General features: G+C 44.8%; 1 protein-coding gene across 3 annotated transcripts; it reads left to right on the plus strand.

The window, feature by feature from the left end:
• Positions 1 to 1436: 1436 nt before the first annotated feature.
• Positions 1437 to 19280, plus strand: SAYSD1 (SAYSVFN motif domain containing 1). Of its 3 annotated transcripts, XM_075863490.1 has the most exons (5): positions 1493 to 1528; positions 7981 to 8149; positions 13303 to 13388; positions 17417 to 17635; positions 18369 to 19280. In XM_075863490.1, the coding sequence occupies exons 4-5, from the start codon at positions 17423 to 17425 to the stop codon at positions 18699 to 18701; spliced, it is 546 nt and encodes a 181-aa protein (XP_075719605.1). In that variant the 5' UTR covers positions 1493 to 1528; positions 7981 to 8149; positions 13303 to 13388; positions 17417 to 17422; the 3' UTR covers positions 18702 to 19280. The 3 variants fall into 3 exon arrangements, with proteins under 3 accessions (XP_075719606.1, XP_075719604.1, XP_075719605.1); XM_075863489.1 differs by lacking the exon at positions 7981 to 8149 and having other exon boundaries at positions 1441 to 1528; XM_075863491.1 differs by lacking the exons at positions 7981 to 8149; positions 13303 to 13388 and having other exon boundaries at positions 1437 to 1528.
• Positions 19281 to 20107: the final 827 nt, after the last annotated feature.

Raw genomic sequence — 20107 nt, forward strand, 5'->3', positions numbered from 1 at the left:
AAAACACCACAAAAGTCGCGAGTGGCTAAAAAAAACGTCTGAAAATCCAGAGCGATTTTCCCTCGAAAACAGCTCTGTATTTTCAGACGTTTTTGAGTTTGCGTGTGAACAGAGCCACATAAGGAATATGGACAGGGGTCGTCATGGCGAGACAAGGCATTTTAGTGCATAAACAAGTTACACAAGGCCTTAACCCCTTAATGACCGCCGATACGTCTTTTTACGGCGGTCATTAGTGGGCTTTATTCTAGAGCGCCGCCAAACTACGTCGCTGCATTAGAATAAAGTAAACAGAGCAGGGAGCTGTCAGATCTCCCTGCTCTCAGCTGCCAGAAGCAGCTGAGGGCTGGGAGCGTCCCTGCTCTGCCGGGTGAGATCGATATTAGTATCGATCTCACCTGTTTAACCCTTCAGATGCGGTGCACAATAGCGAGCACCGCATCTGAATGGTTTTGGAGAGAGGGAGGGAGCTCCCTCTCATCTCACTGACACACGGCGATAAAATCGCCGAGTGTCTGTGTCTTCTATGGCAGCCGGGGGTCTAATAAAGACCCCCAGGTCTGCCTGCAGCGAATGCCTGCTAGATCATGCCGCAGGCATGACCTAGCAGATGCCTGTCCGTTTTAAACGGACAGGCAGTAATACACTGCAATACAAAAGTATTGCAGTGTATTATAATAGCGATCGGATGATAGGGAAGTCCCCTAGTGGGACTAGTAAAAAAGTAAAAAAAGTTTAATAAAGTTAATTAAAAAAAAAAGTGAAAAAAAAAAAATGAAAAACCCAGCTTTTCCCCTTACAAAATGCTTTACTATTAAAAAAAACTACAATAAAGCAAAAAAGTTACACATATTTGGTATCGCCGCGTCCGTAACGACCCCGACTATAAAGCTGTTACATTATTTAACCCGCACTGTGAACGCCGTAAAAAATAAAATAAAAAACAATGGAAAAATTGCTGTTTTCTGTTAATCCTGACTTAAAAAAAATGTGATAGAAAGTGATCAAAAAGTCGCATCTACTCTCAAATGGTACCAATAAAAACTGCAAGTCGTCCCGCAAAAAACAAGACCTTATACAGCTATGCCGACGCAAAAATAAAAAAGTTACAGCTCTTCGAATGTGACAATGGAAAAATGTAAAAAATGGCTTGGACATTAGGGCCCAGAATGCCAGCAGGGGGAAGGGGTTAAAATCATTACTCCGTGTCCGTGAAGAAAACATTGCCGCCTCCTAAACATTGCCGCCTCCTAAACATTGCCGCCTCCTAAACATTGCCGCCTCCTAAACATTGCCGCCTCCTAAACATTGCCGCCTCCTCACCTCACAAAATGACCTCAGAAAAAACTCCTGCCGTACATCAGCCGGCCGCTCACTATTTATACTGCCAGCATCACGTGACAACACTGTGCACTCTCCAGCCAATCAGCGAGCGATTTTCTCCCGCTGATGACGTCAGTTGTCGCTAACAGGACGTGGCAGTCGCAGCTGCAGGAAGTTCTGTCTGTCAGGTTTCTGCGGGGTGCAGGTGAGATGCGGGGAATCTTCTCCCAGTCATGTGACTCGCCGAGAGCTGTAACCCTGTGAGCGCCGGCAGGGTGCGCAGCAACAGCAGCTTCTAATTAGTAAGGCCTGTACCTGGCATGCAGTGGGTTAACGCAGAAGGGGGTCTGTTTCCCGCCATATGGTGGAGTTACCTCAGCGTGGCCGCCGCCGCCGCCATGTTTATACACGACGTTAGTGATCATTTTATCATCCTGTCAGCAAAACCAGATCTCAACAGAGTCCGACCCACTGGCGTAGCTATAGGGGTCGCAGCGGTCGCAATTGCGACCGGGCCCCGAAGCCAGGGGGGCCCACGGCCCCCCGCACCACATCAATAAAAAGTTACTATAGTAACTCGGGCCGCGGGCCCCCGTTACTATAGTAACATACTTTACTTACCTTCCTGGTTCCGGATCGCAGCGGAGGTCCTGACGTCAAGCGCTGTGCGCAGCGCATGACGTCACAGCGCTATGCCGCCGCGCACAGCATCGAGACTACAGAACTCCCGCCGCGACCGAAGAGGAAGGTAAGATAGCCCTGACTGGCGGGGTCCGACTCCTGGGACCCGCCAATCAGCTGTTTTGAAGGGGCCGCAGCACTCGTACGAGAGCTGCTCCCCTTCATTCCTGTCACTTCATTCCGGTCACACTGTGAATCGGTGTCGGCGATTCACAGTGTGAGCGAGTAGTGAAATGAAGGGGAAGCAGCTCTCGTACGAGTGCGGCCCCTTCAAAACAGCTGATTGGCGGGTCCCGAGAGACACATCAGCTATTGATGGCCTATCCTGTGGATAGGCCATCAATGTTTAGGGACTGCAGAACCCCTAAGCCTACGATGTAGCAGGCTTAGGGGGCCCATGAGACAGGATCACAGATTGTGTGATCCTGTCTGCTGGGCCCTGTATCTAAGCCAATCACATTGTAGGCTTAGATACATGGCCCATGCGTGATCCTGTCTGCTGGGCCCTGTATCTAAGCCTACCACACTGTAGGTTTAGATACAGGGCCCCAGCACACAGTAATCTTATACTGTATAAGATTACTGTCTGCTGGACCCTGTATCTAAGCCTACCTTGTGGTAGGCTTAGATAGAGGGTCCCACAGACAGTATCACACATGGGCCCTGTATCTAAGCCTTAGGGTATGTGCACAGACACTAATTACGTCGTAATTGACGGAACGTATTTCGGCCGCAGGTTTCCGGACCGAACACAGTGCAGGGAGCCGGGCTCCTAGCATTATAGTTATGTACGATGCTAGGAGTCCCTGCCTCGCTGCAGGACAACTGTCCCGTACTGTAATCATGTTTTCAGTACGGGACAGTTGTCCTGCAGCGAGGCAGGGACTCCTAGCATCGTACATAAGTACGACGCTAGGAGCCCGGCTCCCTGCACTGTGTTCGGTCCGGGACTTGCGGCCGAAATACGTCCGTCAATTACGGACGTAATTGTGTGTGTGCACATACCCTAACACATGTGTTACTAATCATTTTTTGTGTGTTTTCTTACAGGTTCGGTCGTTGGACTACGGCGGATTCCAGGACTACTTCGATGACAGATTTTTTTTTTATTAATAAAATGGTTAATGAGGGTTGTGTGGGTTTTTTTTTTTTATTTCAATAAAATATTTTTTCTATGTCTTTCTTTTTTTTAAACTATATTACTACCGCATTAGTAATGGCCGCCGGCTGATTGACAGCATCCATTGCTAAGGCGGGGCTTAGTGTTAGCGGATGCAGAGGCTAACACTAACCCCCATTATTACCCCGGTACCCACCGCCACCAGGGGTGCTGGGAAGAGCCGGGTACGATCCAGTACCTGACCATCTGTAGTGATGGTCGGCCACTGGGGTGGCCGCAGGCTGGTATTATCAGGAGGGGAAAGGCCAAAAACAGTGGCTCTTCCCATCCTGGTAATGCTGCCTGCTGCTGCTTTATTGTATCTGGCTGGTTATGAAAATGGGGGGGACCCCACGTCATTTAAAAAATAATTGGAAAGAACGATGTCGGGTCCCCCCCAATTTTCATAACCAGCCAGATACAACACAGCAGCAGCAGGCAGCATTACAAGGGTGGGAAGGGCCACTGTTTTTGGCCTTCCCCAGCCTAATACTACCAGCCTGCGGCCACCCCGGTGCCTGCCTGTCACTACAGATGGTCGGGTACTGGTTTGTACCCGGCTCTTCCCAGTACCCCTGGTGGCGGTGGGTACCGGGGTAATAATGGGGGTTAGTGTAGCCTCTGCACCGGCTAACATTAAGCCTCGCCTTAGTGATGGAGGTTGTCAATCCGCCAGCGGCCATTACTAAGGCGGTGATAATAAAGTTTAAAAAGATACAAGCACATAGAAAAAATATTTTATTGAAATAAAAAAACACAACCCTCATTAACCATTTTATTGAGAATAAAAAAAACGCCGTCATTGAAGTCCTCGTATCCGAAGTCCAACAACCGAACCTGTAAAAAAACACAAACACACAAAAATAATCAGTAACACATAAAGAAGCAAAATTATTATTCTTACCTATCCTGGGTCCAGCGCTGGAGCCGCAATGTCAGCGAGCTGGGCCCTGTATCTAATCCTATTATGTGTGATACAGTCTGCTGAGCTGTGTATCTAATCCAATCATGTATGATACTGTCTGCTGGGCCCTATATCTAATCCTATCATGTGTGATACTGTCTGCTGGGCCACTGTATCTAATCCTATCATGTGTGATACGGTCTGCTGAGCCACTGTATCTAATCCTATCATGTGTGGTACTGTCTGCTGAGCCACTGTATCTAATCCTATCATGTGTGATACTGTCTGCTGAGCCACAGAATATAATCCTATCATGTGTGGTACTGTCTGCTGAGCCACTGTATCTAATCCTATCATGTGTGGTACTGTCTGCTGAGCCACTGTATCTAATCCTATCATGTGTGATACTGTCTGCTGGGCAACAGTATCTAATCCTATCATGTGTGATACTGTCTGCTGAGCTGTGTATCTAATCCTATCATGTGTGATACTGCCTTCTGAGCCACTGTATCTAATCCTATCATGTGTGATACTGTCTGCTGAGCCACTGTATCTAATCCTATCATGTGTGATACTGTGCTCAGTCACTGTATCTAATCCTATCCATAGTTTATAGGGTCGTAGTGCTATAGATATGCTATGCTGTCTCATATACACACTTTTTTTTGGGGCGGACACATATGTATTGGGGCTATTTCCCGGACATTTTAAGCCCTGAGGGTCTGTTCACACGGCAGCGTCTGTTACGGCTGAAATTACTGTGCTGTTTTCAGGAGAAAACAGCACCGTAATTTCAGCCGTAATGGCATGTGCAGGCGTCTTTTGCTGCGTCCATTACGGAAGTAATTGAAGCTGGTTTTCCATGGAGTCCATGGAAAACGGCTCCATTTACGTCTGAAGAAGTGACAGGCAGTTTTTTACGCGCCGCCTTTTGACAGCGGCGCGTAAAAAAAAAATGACCGTCGGCACAGAACATCGTAAGACCCATTCAAATGAATGGGCAGATGTTTTCCGACGCTTTTGAGCCGCATTTTCGGACGTAATTCAATGCTAAAACGCCCGAATTACATCCGTAAATAGTGTGTGTGTGAACCCAGCCTTACTGACGCCCCGGCTGCTAGTGCTGCATTGTTGGGTCACTTAAGAGACCCAGCGATGCAGCTGAAAGCGGACCGTCGGCCATGAGAAGTTTGCGGGGGGGGGGGGGCCCAGTAAGAATTTTTGCATCGGGGCCCATGAGCCTCTAGCTACGCCCCTGGTCCGACCTGATGGTGTTTATACCAGATCATGAGCTTCCTGTGGCATGAAATGATGCTGAAGTATTACAATGCGCCGTGTATGTGGTTTTTATGTTGCAATTCTTTGATATTGCGAGGGCTACACGACGACGACTACTTGAGCCGCGGCATAGTTTGCTGTGCCACCGTGGCTGCGTCATAGCCAATGTGGCCACGTTGCGACCTCAGCAAAACATCCAGCAATGTCGCCGCACGGCCACATTGACTTTCATTATCTGCGATGCAGGCCGGGCGACAGCGATTTATGTCGCGGCAAAAGTCGCGGTGTAGCCCCTGCCTGCGTTATATCATAGTCACATGGTACAGAGGCGGAGCACTGAACGCTAGGTTGGTGGTTTAATTGCACGATTATCACGTGATCACATTTACACCGCGATCTGCGGATCTTCTGATAACAATTATTACCGTACCGGAAGATCTCGAAGTGCAATTTTCCAAAGTGATTGTCTATGACCTACTGTCTGCTGATCCGGAGTATCTAAGCCTATCATGTGTGATACTGTCTGCTGATCCGGAGTATCTAATCCTATCATGTGTGATACTGTCTGCTGATCCGGAGTATCTAAGCCTATCATGTGTGATACTGTCTGCTGATCCGGAGTATCTAATCCTATCATGTGTGATACTGTCTGCTGATCCGGAGTATCTAATCCTATCATGTGTGATACTGTCTGCTGATTCGGAGTATCTAATCCTATCATGTGTGATACTGTCTGCTGATCCGGAGTATCTAATCCTATCATGTGTGATACTGTCTGCTGATCCGGAGTATCTAAGCCTATCATGTGTGATACTGTCTGCTGATCCGGAGTATCTAATCCTATCATGTGTGATACTGTCTGCTGATCCGGAGTATCTAATCCTATCATGTGTGATACTGTCTGCTGATTCGGAGTATCTAATCCTATCATGTGTGATACTGTCTGCTGATTCGGAGTATCTAATCCTATCATGTGTGATACTGTCTGCTGATCCGGAGTATCTAATCCTATCATGTGTGATACTGTCTGCTGAGCCACTGTATTCTAATCCTATCATGTGTGATACTGTCTGCTGGGCTGGAGTATCTAATCCTATCATGTGTGATACTGTCTACTGAGCTGTGTATCTAATCCTATCATGTGTGATACTGTCTGCTGAGCGGTGTATCTAATCCTATCATGTGTGATACTGTCTGCTGAGCCACTGTATCTAATCCTATCATGTGTGATACTGTCTGCTGAGCTGTGTATCTAATCCTATCATGTGTGATACTGTCTGCTGAGATGTGTAACTAATCCTATCATGTGTGATACTGTCTGCTGATCCGGAGTATCTAATCCTATCATGTGTGATACTGTCTGCTGATCCGGAGTATCTAATCCTATCATGTGTGATACTGTCTGCTGATTCGGAGTATCTAATCCTATCATGTGTGATACTGTCTGCTGATTCGGAGTATCTAATCCTATTATGTGTGATACTGTGTGCTGATCTGTGTATCTAATCCTATCATGTGTGATACTGTCTGCTGAGCCGTGTATCTAATCCTATCATGTGTGATACTGTCTGCTGATCCGGAGTATCTAATCCTATCATGTGTGATACTGTGCTGAGCTGTGTATCTAATCCTATCATGTGTGATACTGTCTGCTGAGCTGCTGTATCTAATCCTATCATGTGTGATACTGTCTGCTGAGCCGTGTATCTAATCCAATCATGTGTGATACTGTCTGCTGAGCTGTGTATCTAATCCTATCATGTGTGATACTGTCTGCTGAGCTGTGTATCTAATCCTATCATGTGTGATACTGTCTGCTGAGCTGTGTATCTAATCCTATCATGTGTGATACTGTCTGCTGAGCCGTGTATCTAATCCTATCATGTGTGATACTGTCTGCTGATCCGGAGTATCTAATCCTATCATGTGTGATACTGTGCTGAGCTGTGTATCTAATCCTATCATGTGTGATACTGTGCTGAGCTGCTGTATCTAATCCTATCATGTGTGATACTGTCTGCTGAGCCGTGTATCTAATCCAATCATGTGTGATACTGTCTGCTGAGCTGTGTATCTAATCCTATCATGTGTGATACTGTCTGCTGAGCTGTGTATCTAATCCTATCATGTGTGATACTGTCTGCTGAGCCGTGTATCTAATCCTATCATGTGTGATACTGTCTGCTGAGTTGTGTATCTAATCCTATCATGTGTGATACTGTCTGCTGAGCTGTGCATCTAATCCTATCCTGTGTGATACTGTCTGCTGAGCTGTGTATCTAATCCTATCATGTGTGATACTGTCTGCTGTGCCGCTGTATCTAATCCTATCATGTGTGATACTGTCTGCTGAGCCGTGTATCTAATCCAATTATGTGTGATACTGTCTGCTGAGCTGTGTATCTAATCCTATCATGTGTGATACTGTGCTGAGCCGCTGTATCTAATCTTATCATGTGTGATACTTTCTGCTAGGAGGAATAACAGAGGAACGGCACAACGCAGAGTTCTAATAAAAGATGCTGCAGAATTGTTATTTCATGGGGAATACTATTATTTCGTGGAGCAGACGTGTCAGGAGAGGGGGGGGGGCAGGTCCTCTTTAATTTGTCAACAACTTCTTATATCTTTTCAGGAGTTGAAATGACGTCTTGTTTTGCGTCTGTAAATTCAGTCCTAATCCTGACAGGAGAAGTAGAGAGGAGATCGGCTATAACACGTGGGATGTAGAATTCTGAGCCGGCCGGAGCTTTACTAAAATTTCTCTTCAGAAGGCGAGATTTAAGGATTTCTGTGGTTTCCTGGTACTGATGAGATATTTTCCATGCACATATAAGATCTCATCCAAAAATTACTTTTCCCCTCTTGCCAAACGTCACCATTAATAAATGGGATCATGTGAAAGTCTTATAAGAACACCCGTCAGTGTCAGCGGCTGCAGGGACCGTCGTTTTTCTAATTATTTTTAAAACCATCAATAGGGAAATGTGTAGAAAGAAAAAAGGATCATTTTGATTTTTCACGGAAACGTTACTGTACTCGACTACGCTGTTGTTTCCGTGAAAAAAACCTGAATCCTAGTGGAACGGAGGCAAACGGAAACCAAATGGAAGAAAAAAAATACCAGCGAAATCAATGGTAATGCGAACGGAAGCGATAGTTTTCGTTTGGCTTTTCGTTGAACTGTTCCTCAGACGGAAAGGTTGATTGTAACAGATGAACGGAAACCAGTGCTGATGTGAACAGGCCCTTAGGCCCCATGCACACGAACGTAAAAACGCCCGTAATCACGGCCCGTAATTACGGGCCCATAGACTTCTATTGGCCACGGGTACCTTATCGTTTGCTTACGGGAAGGTGCCCGGGCCGTTGAAAAATATAGAACATGTCCTATTTCAGACCGTAATTACGGCACGGGCAGGCCCATAGAAGTCTATGGGGCGCCCGTAATTACGGGAGCGTTGCTAGGCGAAGTCAGTGGATAGTCACTGTCCAGGGTGCTGAAAGAGTTAACTGATCGGCAGTAACTCTTTCAGCACCAGGGACAGTGACTGCCGATCACAATATACATCAACCTGTAAAAGAAATAGAACTCCCTGCTAGGGATGTCACGATACCAGAATTTGGACTTCGATACCGATACTTCGTTTAGTATTGCGATTTCGATACCAATTTCGATACTTTGCCAACAGTAATAAAAAAAAAAAATTCTTCCGTTTTCTGATGTGAGGCGCGACGTGTGATGAATTTTGAATGCGCCTCACATTAATAGTAATTAATCCCATCCTGTTTCTCAGTCATAATGGGTTAATGTGTGAGGTACATGATGGGGTTAATCACTATTAATGTGAGGAACATGGAGGTTAAATTCATCGCACCTCATGCCTCACATTAATAAGTGATAGAAAGCAGTTTTTATTTCATTTTTTTACAGCGTGCACATCATAAATGATGCAAAAACATTGTTGTCCGCGCCATTACTGAATGTGTGTATTTTATGTATTGAGACTTATTTTAATGTTTATTGTAAAAAAAAGCGTATGTGTATTTTTTTTAAATTTAACAATACTTTGTTTTTACTTTATTTTTAAACTTTAATGTACTGACATATATCAGATATATCCCAGTACATTAGCCTGTGTCCGGATAGTACACAGGCTGTTGTTAGGACATACCTCAGTATGCCCTAACAACAAGAAATATGGTAAGACAGCCCTGGGGTCCGTCAATAGACCCTGGGATGTCTGCCCATATATGGCATGTCCCTCGATCGCGTCACAGGAATTCCCTGTGACACGATCCAGGGGCATCCCCCTTCTCATTTTCTACTGAATGCTGCAGTCCGCTGTGATCGGAGCATTCACGGGAATAACGGCGGAGGAGAGGTTTCTCTGATCTCTGCCGTTATAGAGCGGGGCTGCGGCTGTGTAATACAGCCATTGCCCCGCTCCTGACAAGAAGTGCGCGCACGGTCAGCATGAGGTGATGCGGCCGGCGCTGCACTAATGAGCGGCGGTTCAGGCACTGAAGACAGAACATTGGGGGTGTTTTGTAGTGCGCCCGCCATGCTCTGTCTTCAGTGGCGCCACTCATTAGTGCAGTACCGGCCGCATCACATCATCCTGACCCCGCGCACTTGTTATCAGGACTCCGGAGCGGAGCAATGGCTCGATTACACAGCCGCAGCCCCGCTCTCATACATTCATGTATTACTATACTGAGCTGTGCGGCTGCGCAGCGAAGTATCGAAATACAGGAAATAGCGGTATCGAACCGTTTAGGGATGCAGAGTATCGAAACAGTATCGAAGTTTCGATGCATCGTGCATCCCTACTCCCTGCTTCTTCCTCCAGTCCGGCCTCCCGGGATGACGTTTCAGACCATGTGATCGCTGCAGCCAATCACAGGCCAATCACAGGCCAATCACAGGCTGCAGCGGTCACATGGACTGCCGCGTCATCCAGGGAGGTCGGGCTGGATGTCGAAAGAGGGACGCGTCACCAAGACAACGGCCGGTAAGTATGAAATTCTTTTACTTCTACCTCGCAAAGGGCTGTCCCTTCTCTCTATCCTGCACTGATAGAGAGAAGGGGCTGACGATTTGTGCAGTGCAATTTTGCAGCGAAAACGTGCCTGTAAATACGGGTGGAATACGTGTGACCAAGGACCCGTATTTACGGGAGGAATAAAATACATTTGTGTGCATGAGGCCTTAAAGTGTACCCCAAAAAGTGTATATAAAAATAAAATTGTATAAGTGTGACATCATTTTCTCTAAAGTTCAGTATTTTTCCTTTTCGGACCTGTCAATTTCTATTAATTCAAGACCAGGAAGCGTGGGTCAGACTTGTATCTTATGGGGCTGCATTGGTGGTCTCCCAGTCTTCGTCTCAGCCCTGAGTATTTATATCAGCATGTTCCCTATGTTCTCCTCCCCTCATGTCCCTGTCAGTCAGTACACTTTTATTTACCCCTTAAAGAGTCTCTGTCACCACATTATAAGTTCCCTGTCTCCTACATAAGGAGATCGGCGCTATAATGTAGGTGACAGCCGTGCTTTTTATTTAGAAAACCTATCTATTTTTACCACATTATGAGCGATTTTAGCTTTATGCTAATTACTTTCTTAATGCCCAACTGGCCGTGTTTTACTATTGACCAAGTGGGCGTTGTGGAGAGAAGTGTATGACGCTGACCAATCAGTGACCAATCAGCGTCATGCACTTCTCTCCATACATTTACTCCGCGCATAGTGACACTGAGTTATTCACAATGTGCTGTCTTAGGGCTGATTCAGACGAACGTAAAATACGTCCGTGCAACGCGCGTGATTTTCACGTGCCTCGCATGGACCTATGCTAGTCTATGGGGCCGTGCAGACAGTCAGTCATTTTTGCGCAGAGTGAGTCCGCTGCGTAAAAGTCACGACATGTCCGTTCTTTGTGCGTATTTCGCGCATCACGCACCCATTGAAGTAAATGGGTGCGTGACAACCACGCATGGCACACGGAAGCACTTCCGTGGGACGCGCGTGATTCGCGCAACAGCAGTAAAAAGTCTGAATGAAAAAGGAAAGCACCACATGCTTTTCTGTTTACAAACATACAGAGTGTCATAATGATGGCGGCTGCGCGAAAATCACGCAGCCGCGCACCATATGATCATGACACACGGAGCTGTTAAGTGCCTTTTGTGCACGCAAAACGTCGCATTTTTTGCGTGCGCAAAACGCACACGCTCGTGTGAATCCGGCCTTATACTGACACATTAACGTTACTGAAGTGTTTAGACAGTGAATAGACATTCCTTCCAGCCAGGACGCGATGTCTATTCACAATCCCGACACTTCGTTAAAGTTTCTGTGGTACTTACAGCAGAGAAAAGCGTAATCTCCCTGTAACCTGTCATTTACAGCGTGATCTCGCGAGATTACGCTTGCTCTGCTGTATGTACCACAGAAACGTTAACGAAGTGTCGGGATTGTGAATAGACATCGCGTCCTGGCTGGAAGGAATGTCTATTCACTGTCTAAACACTTCAGTAACGTTAATATGTCAGTATAAGACAGCACATCGTGATCTAGCAGGATCCCTATGCGCTGTGTAAATAAATGTGTATGACGCTGATTGGTCACTGATTGGTCAGCGTCATACACTCCTCCGTACAACGCCCACTTGGTCAATAGTAAAACACTCCCAGTCGTCCATTAAGAAAGTCATTAGCATAAATCTAAAATCGCACCTAACGTGATAAAAATAGATAGTTTTTCTAAATAAAAAAGCACTGCTGTCCTCTACATTATAGCACCGATCACATTATGTAGGAGACAGGGCACTTATAATGTGGTGACAGAGCCTCTTTAAAGAGGACCTGTCACTAGCTTAGTAATGCCCAATCTCCTGGCTAATCTAATAGACCCCGTCACACTGATAATACTGGTGAAAATGGTGTCCCAAAAAGTTTAATATTTTAAACGTTTTGAGCTTTTTTCTTAATATGCAAATTAGTCTATATTAGACAAATGGGCGTCAACACCAGCGATTCTCCTGACGTGGAGCTCCTCCCAGGCTCTGACGCTGTCCAATCAGCATGAAGCTGCTTCACACAGTGTGAGAGACTGAGGCTGGAGGGAAGGGGAATCACTTCAAATAGCCATATCTCACGCTGTGGACCACCTAGAACAGCGGCTCCGGTGGCATATGAAAGATGAGATTCTAGTATCCAGGGTAGTTCTAGCTGTCAAACCACTGGGGATATCACCAGTTGGAAACACAGTGGGGAATGGAAGCTGTATACTATGATCACCTGTGTTGCTGGGCAGTGAAGAGGAGAACTGTATGCTGATTGGACAGCGTCATACACAAAACATTATACCTCGTAGAGTGAAAAAAACCTCCCATTCGGCAAGTACAGCCAAATTAGCATATTTAGAAAAATGCTCATAACTTTGCAAACAAAAGTTTTTGAAAAAAAATGACACTGTAGTTATCAGCATCACAGCGCCTATTAGATTAGTCAGGAGACAGGGAATGAATAAACTAGTGACAGATCCTGGGCTACGTGGCGGCTTTAGATGGATGATGAGGGTTCCAGTGTGTTATCTCATTATGGTAACCCCTCTGCTGATCTCAATGTCTCCGGCTTCTCTACCCCCTGGAGATTAGCTGCCGTGAATGCTGTACATAGCGAGGGCTGCTCTTACAGAACGCCCTCTGTGCTGGCCCATAGAGGGGGTACCCGGGGGTCTTCATGAGACAGCTGCAGTGCACCAACCGTGACAGCCATAGGTATGGATTGAATTGCACAATGAAAGTGACCAAATTTTGTTGAGATGCAGCAGTTACTAACCACGTTTTTGCTTTAGATGTAGCTATTTTTTATGTTATTTGTGCTTTCCTTGTTTATGAGACTTCTGCAGGGATTGCTTGTCATTTACTGTTGTGTGTTGTCTCCTCAGGTACTTTGAAAAGCTCATGTAAACTCTCAGTATTTTCAGTTTTGGGGATCAGGTTGACATCTCCCTGACGTTCCTTCATCGGTTTGGTGATTATCAAGTTTATTACAACACCTGTTAGGATGCGTTAATTAGCACTTAGGAAATATTCAACACAATAAAACCTTATGTAATTGTTCCAGAAGGGCCTGGAGCTTGATTGGCGCTCATCATTTACATCTTTACAGACTGCCTGCGATCCATGTGTAGTTTTACAATTACTGTATATGACATTTTTGACATTTTATGATTTACTTCGAGTAATGAAAAGCTAATGTTGTGTTCACTTCAGACTATGTACAACTGTGGATGGATTTTTTTTAAATGTGTTTTTTCAATGACTTTTCTAATTGACTTTTTAATTTTTATTTTTCCGATACGACTTCATTGTATCGTTTTCCCTCAGCCGAATCCGTCAGTTCAGTTGAATGACGGCTCGGCTAAGCGTGTGTCCTGCGTTTCTCTGACGCACCGGATCCAGCTAATATCAATCACATATAAGTATATGAACTTAGATCCTTTGTGTTCGCAGCGTATTCGACCTGTGTGAACCCTTACGGAGGTTGTAAGTCCATTTGTCAATATTGTTTAGGTATATGGTTAAAAACGTTTACAGTTCCATACATCTACCATTTAACTATTCTAAGGGTATGTTCACACGCAAACGCAAAATACGTCTGAAATTACGGAGCTGTTTTCAGGCGAAAACAGCTCCTGAATTTCAGACATTTTTGCATGTACTCGCGTTTTTCGTGGCGTCCTTTACGGACGTAATTGGAGCTGTTTTTCATTGGGGTCAATGAAAAACGGCTCCAAAAACGTCCCAAGAAGTGTCCTGCACTTCTTTGATGCGGGCGTAATTTTACGCGCCGTCTTTTGACAGCGACGCGTAAAATGACAGCTCGTCTGCACAGAACATCGGCAAACCCATTGCAAGCAATGGGCAGATGTTTGCCGACGTATTGGATCCGTCTTTTCAGGCGTAATTCAGGCGTAAAACGCCTGAATTACGTCTGAAAATAGGCCGTGTGAACATACCCTAAGAAATATACCGTAACATGATCTTTTTCAGTTTTTTTATTTTTTTTCTGAAATGCGTAGCAGCCTTCACTAGTTTGTACTGTCAAAAAGAAGGTGTCCAGGTGTAAACCTGCCGCAGTAAAGGACTGTTTGGGACATTTGCTCAATAGAAGCCTGTGGGTACGCTATAGTGTATGCCTTATGTAGGGCAAAATCGTGGCGTGAACCTAATCTAATCCACTATGAAGGTGCTACCAGCCGCCAGATGCCAGTTTGGCCAGCGTGAAATATGTGCTCAAACCCTAGGATTTTGGTTAGGATTTGGTTTTTCTGGCTGAGATATGTAGGATGAGAAGCTGTGAACTGAGATCCTTGTGTGCCCGCTGCTGCAAGCCCACCCACCTCAAAAGAGAACAATTCCTTTACTCAATCCTATTACAGATTATGTGTGTTATCCTGGAGCCGTAATAAAATACGAATGCGAGAAGCCGTAACAAAAAAATACAACTAAACCTCCAACTAAAGGCACGGGAAAAAATACAGCCCGTCAGATCGCTCCAAGGGAGAATGCACAGCAGCAGGTTGCAATGTATTTTATTTCCATGCTCACCCGGCATATGTTCAGCCTGAAAAATACGGACTGATTTAGAGAGAAAAAGTCTCTAAATCCAGACGTTTTTTGAGCTGATTTTTAAGCGTTATTTTTATTTTTACAAGCCATGTTGAAGCGTATTTTGAAAGTGTCAATGGGATAAAATCAGCTCGTAAAACCCATCAAGAAGCGGCGTCTCACTTTTTTAATGAAACGTATTTTTACGAGGCGTTTTTTAATTCAGCAGTGTAAGGCTATGTTCAAACAGCAGATTTTTCATGTGGAATTGGCCGAGAAATCGTCAGAAATACAAGACTGAGCCTCGGATTGGAGCCGTGCTTGTGCAGTAAAAACTGTCGCGTTTCTGCACACAGATCAGCCTCATTCAATGGAGCTAACAATGGGGCAGTTTCCCATTCAAAGCAAAAAGAGACCGTTTACAAGTGTTATTTCCGAAAAATGCTTTGGAATCAGCGTGAAAATTCTGCCGTGAACAGGTCCTGAAAATATGCCTCATATGAACTACATTCATATTTCCCGTTGAAATCAATTGGAAGCAGTTTTTGCGCCGCACTCGACAAGGGGGCGTGGCTTAGTGGGAAGGGGACATGGTCAGGCAGAAATGGGGCATGTCTTAAAATGCGACATTGTGCACCAAAATTGCGGAAAAAATATGGCACAAAAAAACTGACGTAAAATAAGTCAACTAAGAGCCTAGCTAGATACACCAAATTTACCATTCAACCTGCGCCACTGTGATAAATGTGAAATTTTTTTATGACGGCCTGGTCTAAGTTTACGTCTGAATCTCACACAGTGTTAGGGCCATTTTACACTGGCCAATTATTGTTCCCGATAATTGCCCTGTGTAAACAGGGCAACGATCAGCCGATGAACGAGCAAACGCGCTGCCGACATGATGGAAATGTATGGGAATATGTGATCGGAGTAACGAGCGCTCTTCCTCATACATAACTCCTTGTGAAAAGAGCAAACGAGCTCCGATCAAAGAGCTGTCTCGTTAATCGCTGCTCAATTACACGGCCCTCGTCTGGCTGTGTAGTAGGACCCTTAGGGCTCATTCAGATGAGCGTACAGTATATGTAGTCCGTCTGACAGCCATTACAATAACGGGCGTCACACGGACTCCTGTACTTCAATGGGGCCGTTCACACGACCGTTATTTCAACAGTGCTTGTGAAGGGTCCCTGGAAAAAATAGGACACGTCCTATTTTTTGTGTGCTTCACGCATCCCTCCATAGACTCCAGTCTATGGAGGATACGTGATAACGCGTCCCGCACGGGTGCACTTCGTATGTGAAAAACTGTCGTTTTTTTCACGTCTTGAGTTTGGCTACGTCTGTCTGAATGTAGCCTTAGTAAATGTGCCCCGATATATCAGTCTTGGGTCCAGGTTGTTTATCTCTCCGATGATTTAATAGAGGATGTGTCAGTGCTACAATGTAGCTGTAAAAAAGGATAAAATGTATCTGCTTGGTGTCCAGACAGAAGATGACAACAATTGTAATAAACTTTCAACTGTGAGAAGTATTAGATCTGAATGGGAACAGAGCTCGGAAACCCGTACACTGACAGCAGGCAGAGGTTTTGAAAGTGGTGAGGAAATTAAAAATAAAGAGGAATTTATTAAGACTCGCGTTTCATATGCCAGTCTTAATATAAACAGCGCTGGAGTAAAACGCACCTAATTTATTAAGAGGCACATGTCCCTAAGAAATTAGGTGCTTCTCTGGCTGTCTGGGCTGTCAAAAAAAGGGAAATCTACGGGACAGCGTTGTTTACCTCTATATTTTTGCCAGTTTCCAACATAAATGATGGTAAATATGTTATTCTGCGTTTAGCCCTGCCCCTTACGGTAAACTCCATCCACCTTTTAAAAAAATTGGCAGAGCCGATGTAAAATGGAAAAATGTTGCAAAAATTGAGGCAAATATGGCATGCACCATAATAATAGCGTAAAGCCATTGATCTATTTCCCCCAAAGTATATTAGAAGGTTGCAGAACTTTTCATCGTACAGGGATTATTAAGCTTTATTTATCTTGAACTAGAGAACCCCTTTAAGCTTTCAGGGCGGCCTGTGTAAACTATAATGCTTATGTTGTAGAGATTCGAAGGGTCACAGACCACTTAGAAATGCAATAATTCATTGTAGAATTGCTCATTAGGATTCATTTAATTGACCACTTTAAAAAATAATCTGCTGTTCAGAAGCCCAGTATGACGACTGGAAGAAATAATGTGCCAGAAATCCTACACAATGATAAACGTCACCATTGCTTGAGGAGTCTCTTTACCTTCTCCGTCCTGTAATGGATTTATCACGTTCCCCGGGCTCTCCATGTCTATAAGCAGTCGCTTGCATGTTCATTTTTATTTACATTGATTGTTTTTTGCATTTCTACATTTGTTCTTTTAGTAAAACCCGTTGTCTTTCTGATGCAGGGACCCATGGAGCAAAGGCTTGCAGAATTCAGAGCAAGAAAAGCCCAAACTCATCCGCAACATGAGGAAAGCAGTGACGGAGAGGGGAGAACAGATGCAGCCACAGAGCAGAGAAGAAAAACATTTATAGAGATGGCAAAAGAGACAATTCACAGTGTTTGTAGCCGGTGGACAACACCAGAACCTGCAGGAACCCAAATAGCAGATGCCAGGACTGAGGTGAGATGGGAAAGCAAACTTTAAGGGGATGTGCCCCAAAATGAAGACCGGGCAGGAAAGGAATACTGAGTAAACTGATACACTGTGGTATGCCTAGTGCAGGGCATAGGGGGCGCTACAGGGCCCAGCACTAGGCATAACACAGTGCATCAGTTTCCCCCCTAAGCTCCCTGTAAGTACAGGGCAGATGATGATATCTGTAGTTGCATCTCACACTGAAATGTGAAGTTGACAGCGGGAGATTCAGCGTCAGTGAGCGAGGTCCAGTTGCTGGGGTAACCGTACGATCCCCAAAGCTGCACTTACAGAACTTGACAGGAGCGACTTTACTTGTATGGTTGCCTTTGTGGGAGATTTTTTTTATTTTTTTGTAACCCAACTTTAATAGAAACAGCTAAAACACGGAATTGGCGATTCACACACTTACTGATGAACATCATTTTAAGTAAAATCTATGTAAATAATGTTCAAAAACATTGTAAAAGCTTTCATCTACTTATCTTGAAGTGTACTCTAGTCACATCCAGAGCTGTTTTTTAACATTTTAATAGATGCACGCTGTAGTGTTCTTAATGGAAACACATTTGCTCAACCAACAAAGAGCTAGTATGCAATGCCCACTCAGAATGGCAAGATATGCAGAAATACATGGAGGGCAGGAGCTCATATTACATATATAGGCACATGTGCTGGTATTTTTTGTTATCCATTTTATGTCAATTTTAATTTTTAGGTTTTGCAGAGGATGCCGGTAATCCTAGAAGAAGCTGCACAGTCTGATGTCGAGCCTGCCGATACCCCTATGTGGAAAACCATCCTGCTGTTGAAGTTCCTCCTGTGGCTCGTACTGCTCGCACTTTTTGTGGAACTTGAGTTTGGACTGGCTTATTTTATCCTTTCCATGTTCTATTGGCTATATGAAGGAACTCGCAGGCCTGGCCTAAGAAAGAAAGGAGAGAAGAGCGCTTACTCCGTCTTTAACCCCGGATGTGAGGCCATTCAGGGAACATTGACTGCAGAGCAGTTTGAGAGAGAGCTGCATTACAGTACCCTGGTCGGAACATAGGATGAGCAGACAACGATCATCGCATGTCATATAGTCCTGGGACAGCAGCCGGATCCCTACAGACCAGAGAGCGTAGTATCATGCATATTAAAGGGGTCATCCAACCATCGGGAAACCCTCTGAGGCCCCCCTAATCGAAAAATACTAAACTTTATAATATAATATACTTTTACATTTCTCTTCTATTCTTCTGCCTTCAACCTTCATAGATCTCTGCTATTTGGTGGTGTGATCTTAAGGCGCAAATCCGGACCACAAAAACTCAGGACAAGTCACTTTACGGTCTGGATTTGCATATTCGCCAATACCGGTGAATATGTAAATGCACCTGTGTGTCTATTACATGACCAGGACAGATTTTCATAATCTGGAAATAGACAACTGTTTCCATTCAGTGACTGCAAAAAGAGATCTTGAAAAACATGAATAATTTATACAAATGGTATTTTGAAAAATGGAATAACTTTTTATTATACAATGAATCACCTTTTATTTGCTGAAACCGGAATACGCCTTTACTGTGCTAACGACCTAAACCACATTGAAAATACATTATACATAAATCAACGCGACACCTCATGTCTTCAATCGCATTATTTACGGTTTCCATTTCGATGCATAAACTGAGGATGAATTAGACTGGGCCTACGTATCCATAATGTGACATTAGGTGCAATTCGCTCTGTGTGAGAGGACACACACTGGTGCAGGCTCATTATCGGGGTGGGTTGTTTGTGATGGATTGAGCTTATGATGTAACGAAAGCATCAAATCTGAGGCCACCTCTCTGAGTCACACACACCGTCCTGTCCGCACGATATGTTCTCATAAGTTAGTGGCATGGAAACTGGACCTGTGAATGGGCAGCGAGTGTTTTGAACTTTATTGCGGTCAAAGCAGAGACAAGGGGCGTGGGAAGATCTGCAAGTCCGGCCACTTTCACAAGCCACTATTTAGGTCAGCATTTTTTCTTTAGTATTTGTAAGCCAGAAGTAAATCTGTAATGGTAAGGTTTGTACCTCTTCTGTGTTTTTGACCCATTCCTGGTCCAGCCGTCAAACTGTTACCACAAAGTTATGAGCTACAATTGTGTAAAATGTCTTTGTATGTTGTAGCATTGACCCTTTAGTGGAAATAAGGGGCCAAACCCTGAAAAACAGCCCCAGACCATAACCCCCTCCTCCATTAAATGTTACAGTATTCACTATGCGTTCCGTTAGGTAGCATTCTCCTGACATCCACCAAACCCAGATTTCTCCATCAGACTGCCAGATAGTGAGCCGTAAGTCATCCCTCCAGAGAACACGCTGCTCCAGAGTCCAGTAACGGCGTATTTTACACAGCTCCAGCCGACGCATTGTGCATGGTGATGAGCTTGTGTGTAGCAGCCATAGAAAACCCATTTC

Source organism: Rhinoderma darwinii, chromosome 4 (assembly GCF_050947455.1).
Source record: "Rhinoderma darwinii isolate aRhiDar2 chromosome 4, aRhiDar2.hap1, whole genome shotgun sequence".
NCBI classification, from domain to species: Eukaryota; Metazoa; Chordata; class Amphibia; order Anura; family Rhinodermatidae; genus Rhinoderma; species Rhinoderma darwinii.

Bases quoted from the DNA above. Each gene is read 5' to 3' on its own strand.
- SAYSD1 (XM_075863491.1), top strand. From the start codon at position 17,423: ATGGAGCAAAGGCTTGCAGAATTCAGAGCAAGAAAAGCCCAAACTCAT. The intron at 17,636-18,368 runs GTGAGATGGGAA...TTTAATTTTTAG, and splicing joins TAGCAGATGCCAGGACTGAG to GTTTTGCAGAGGATGCCGGT.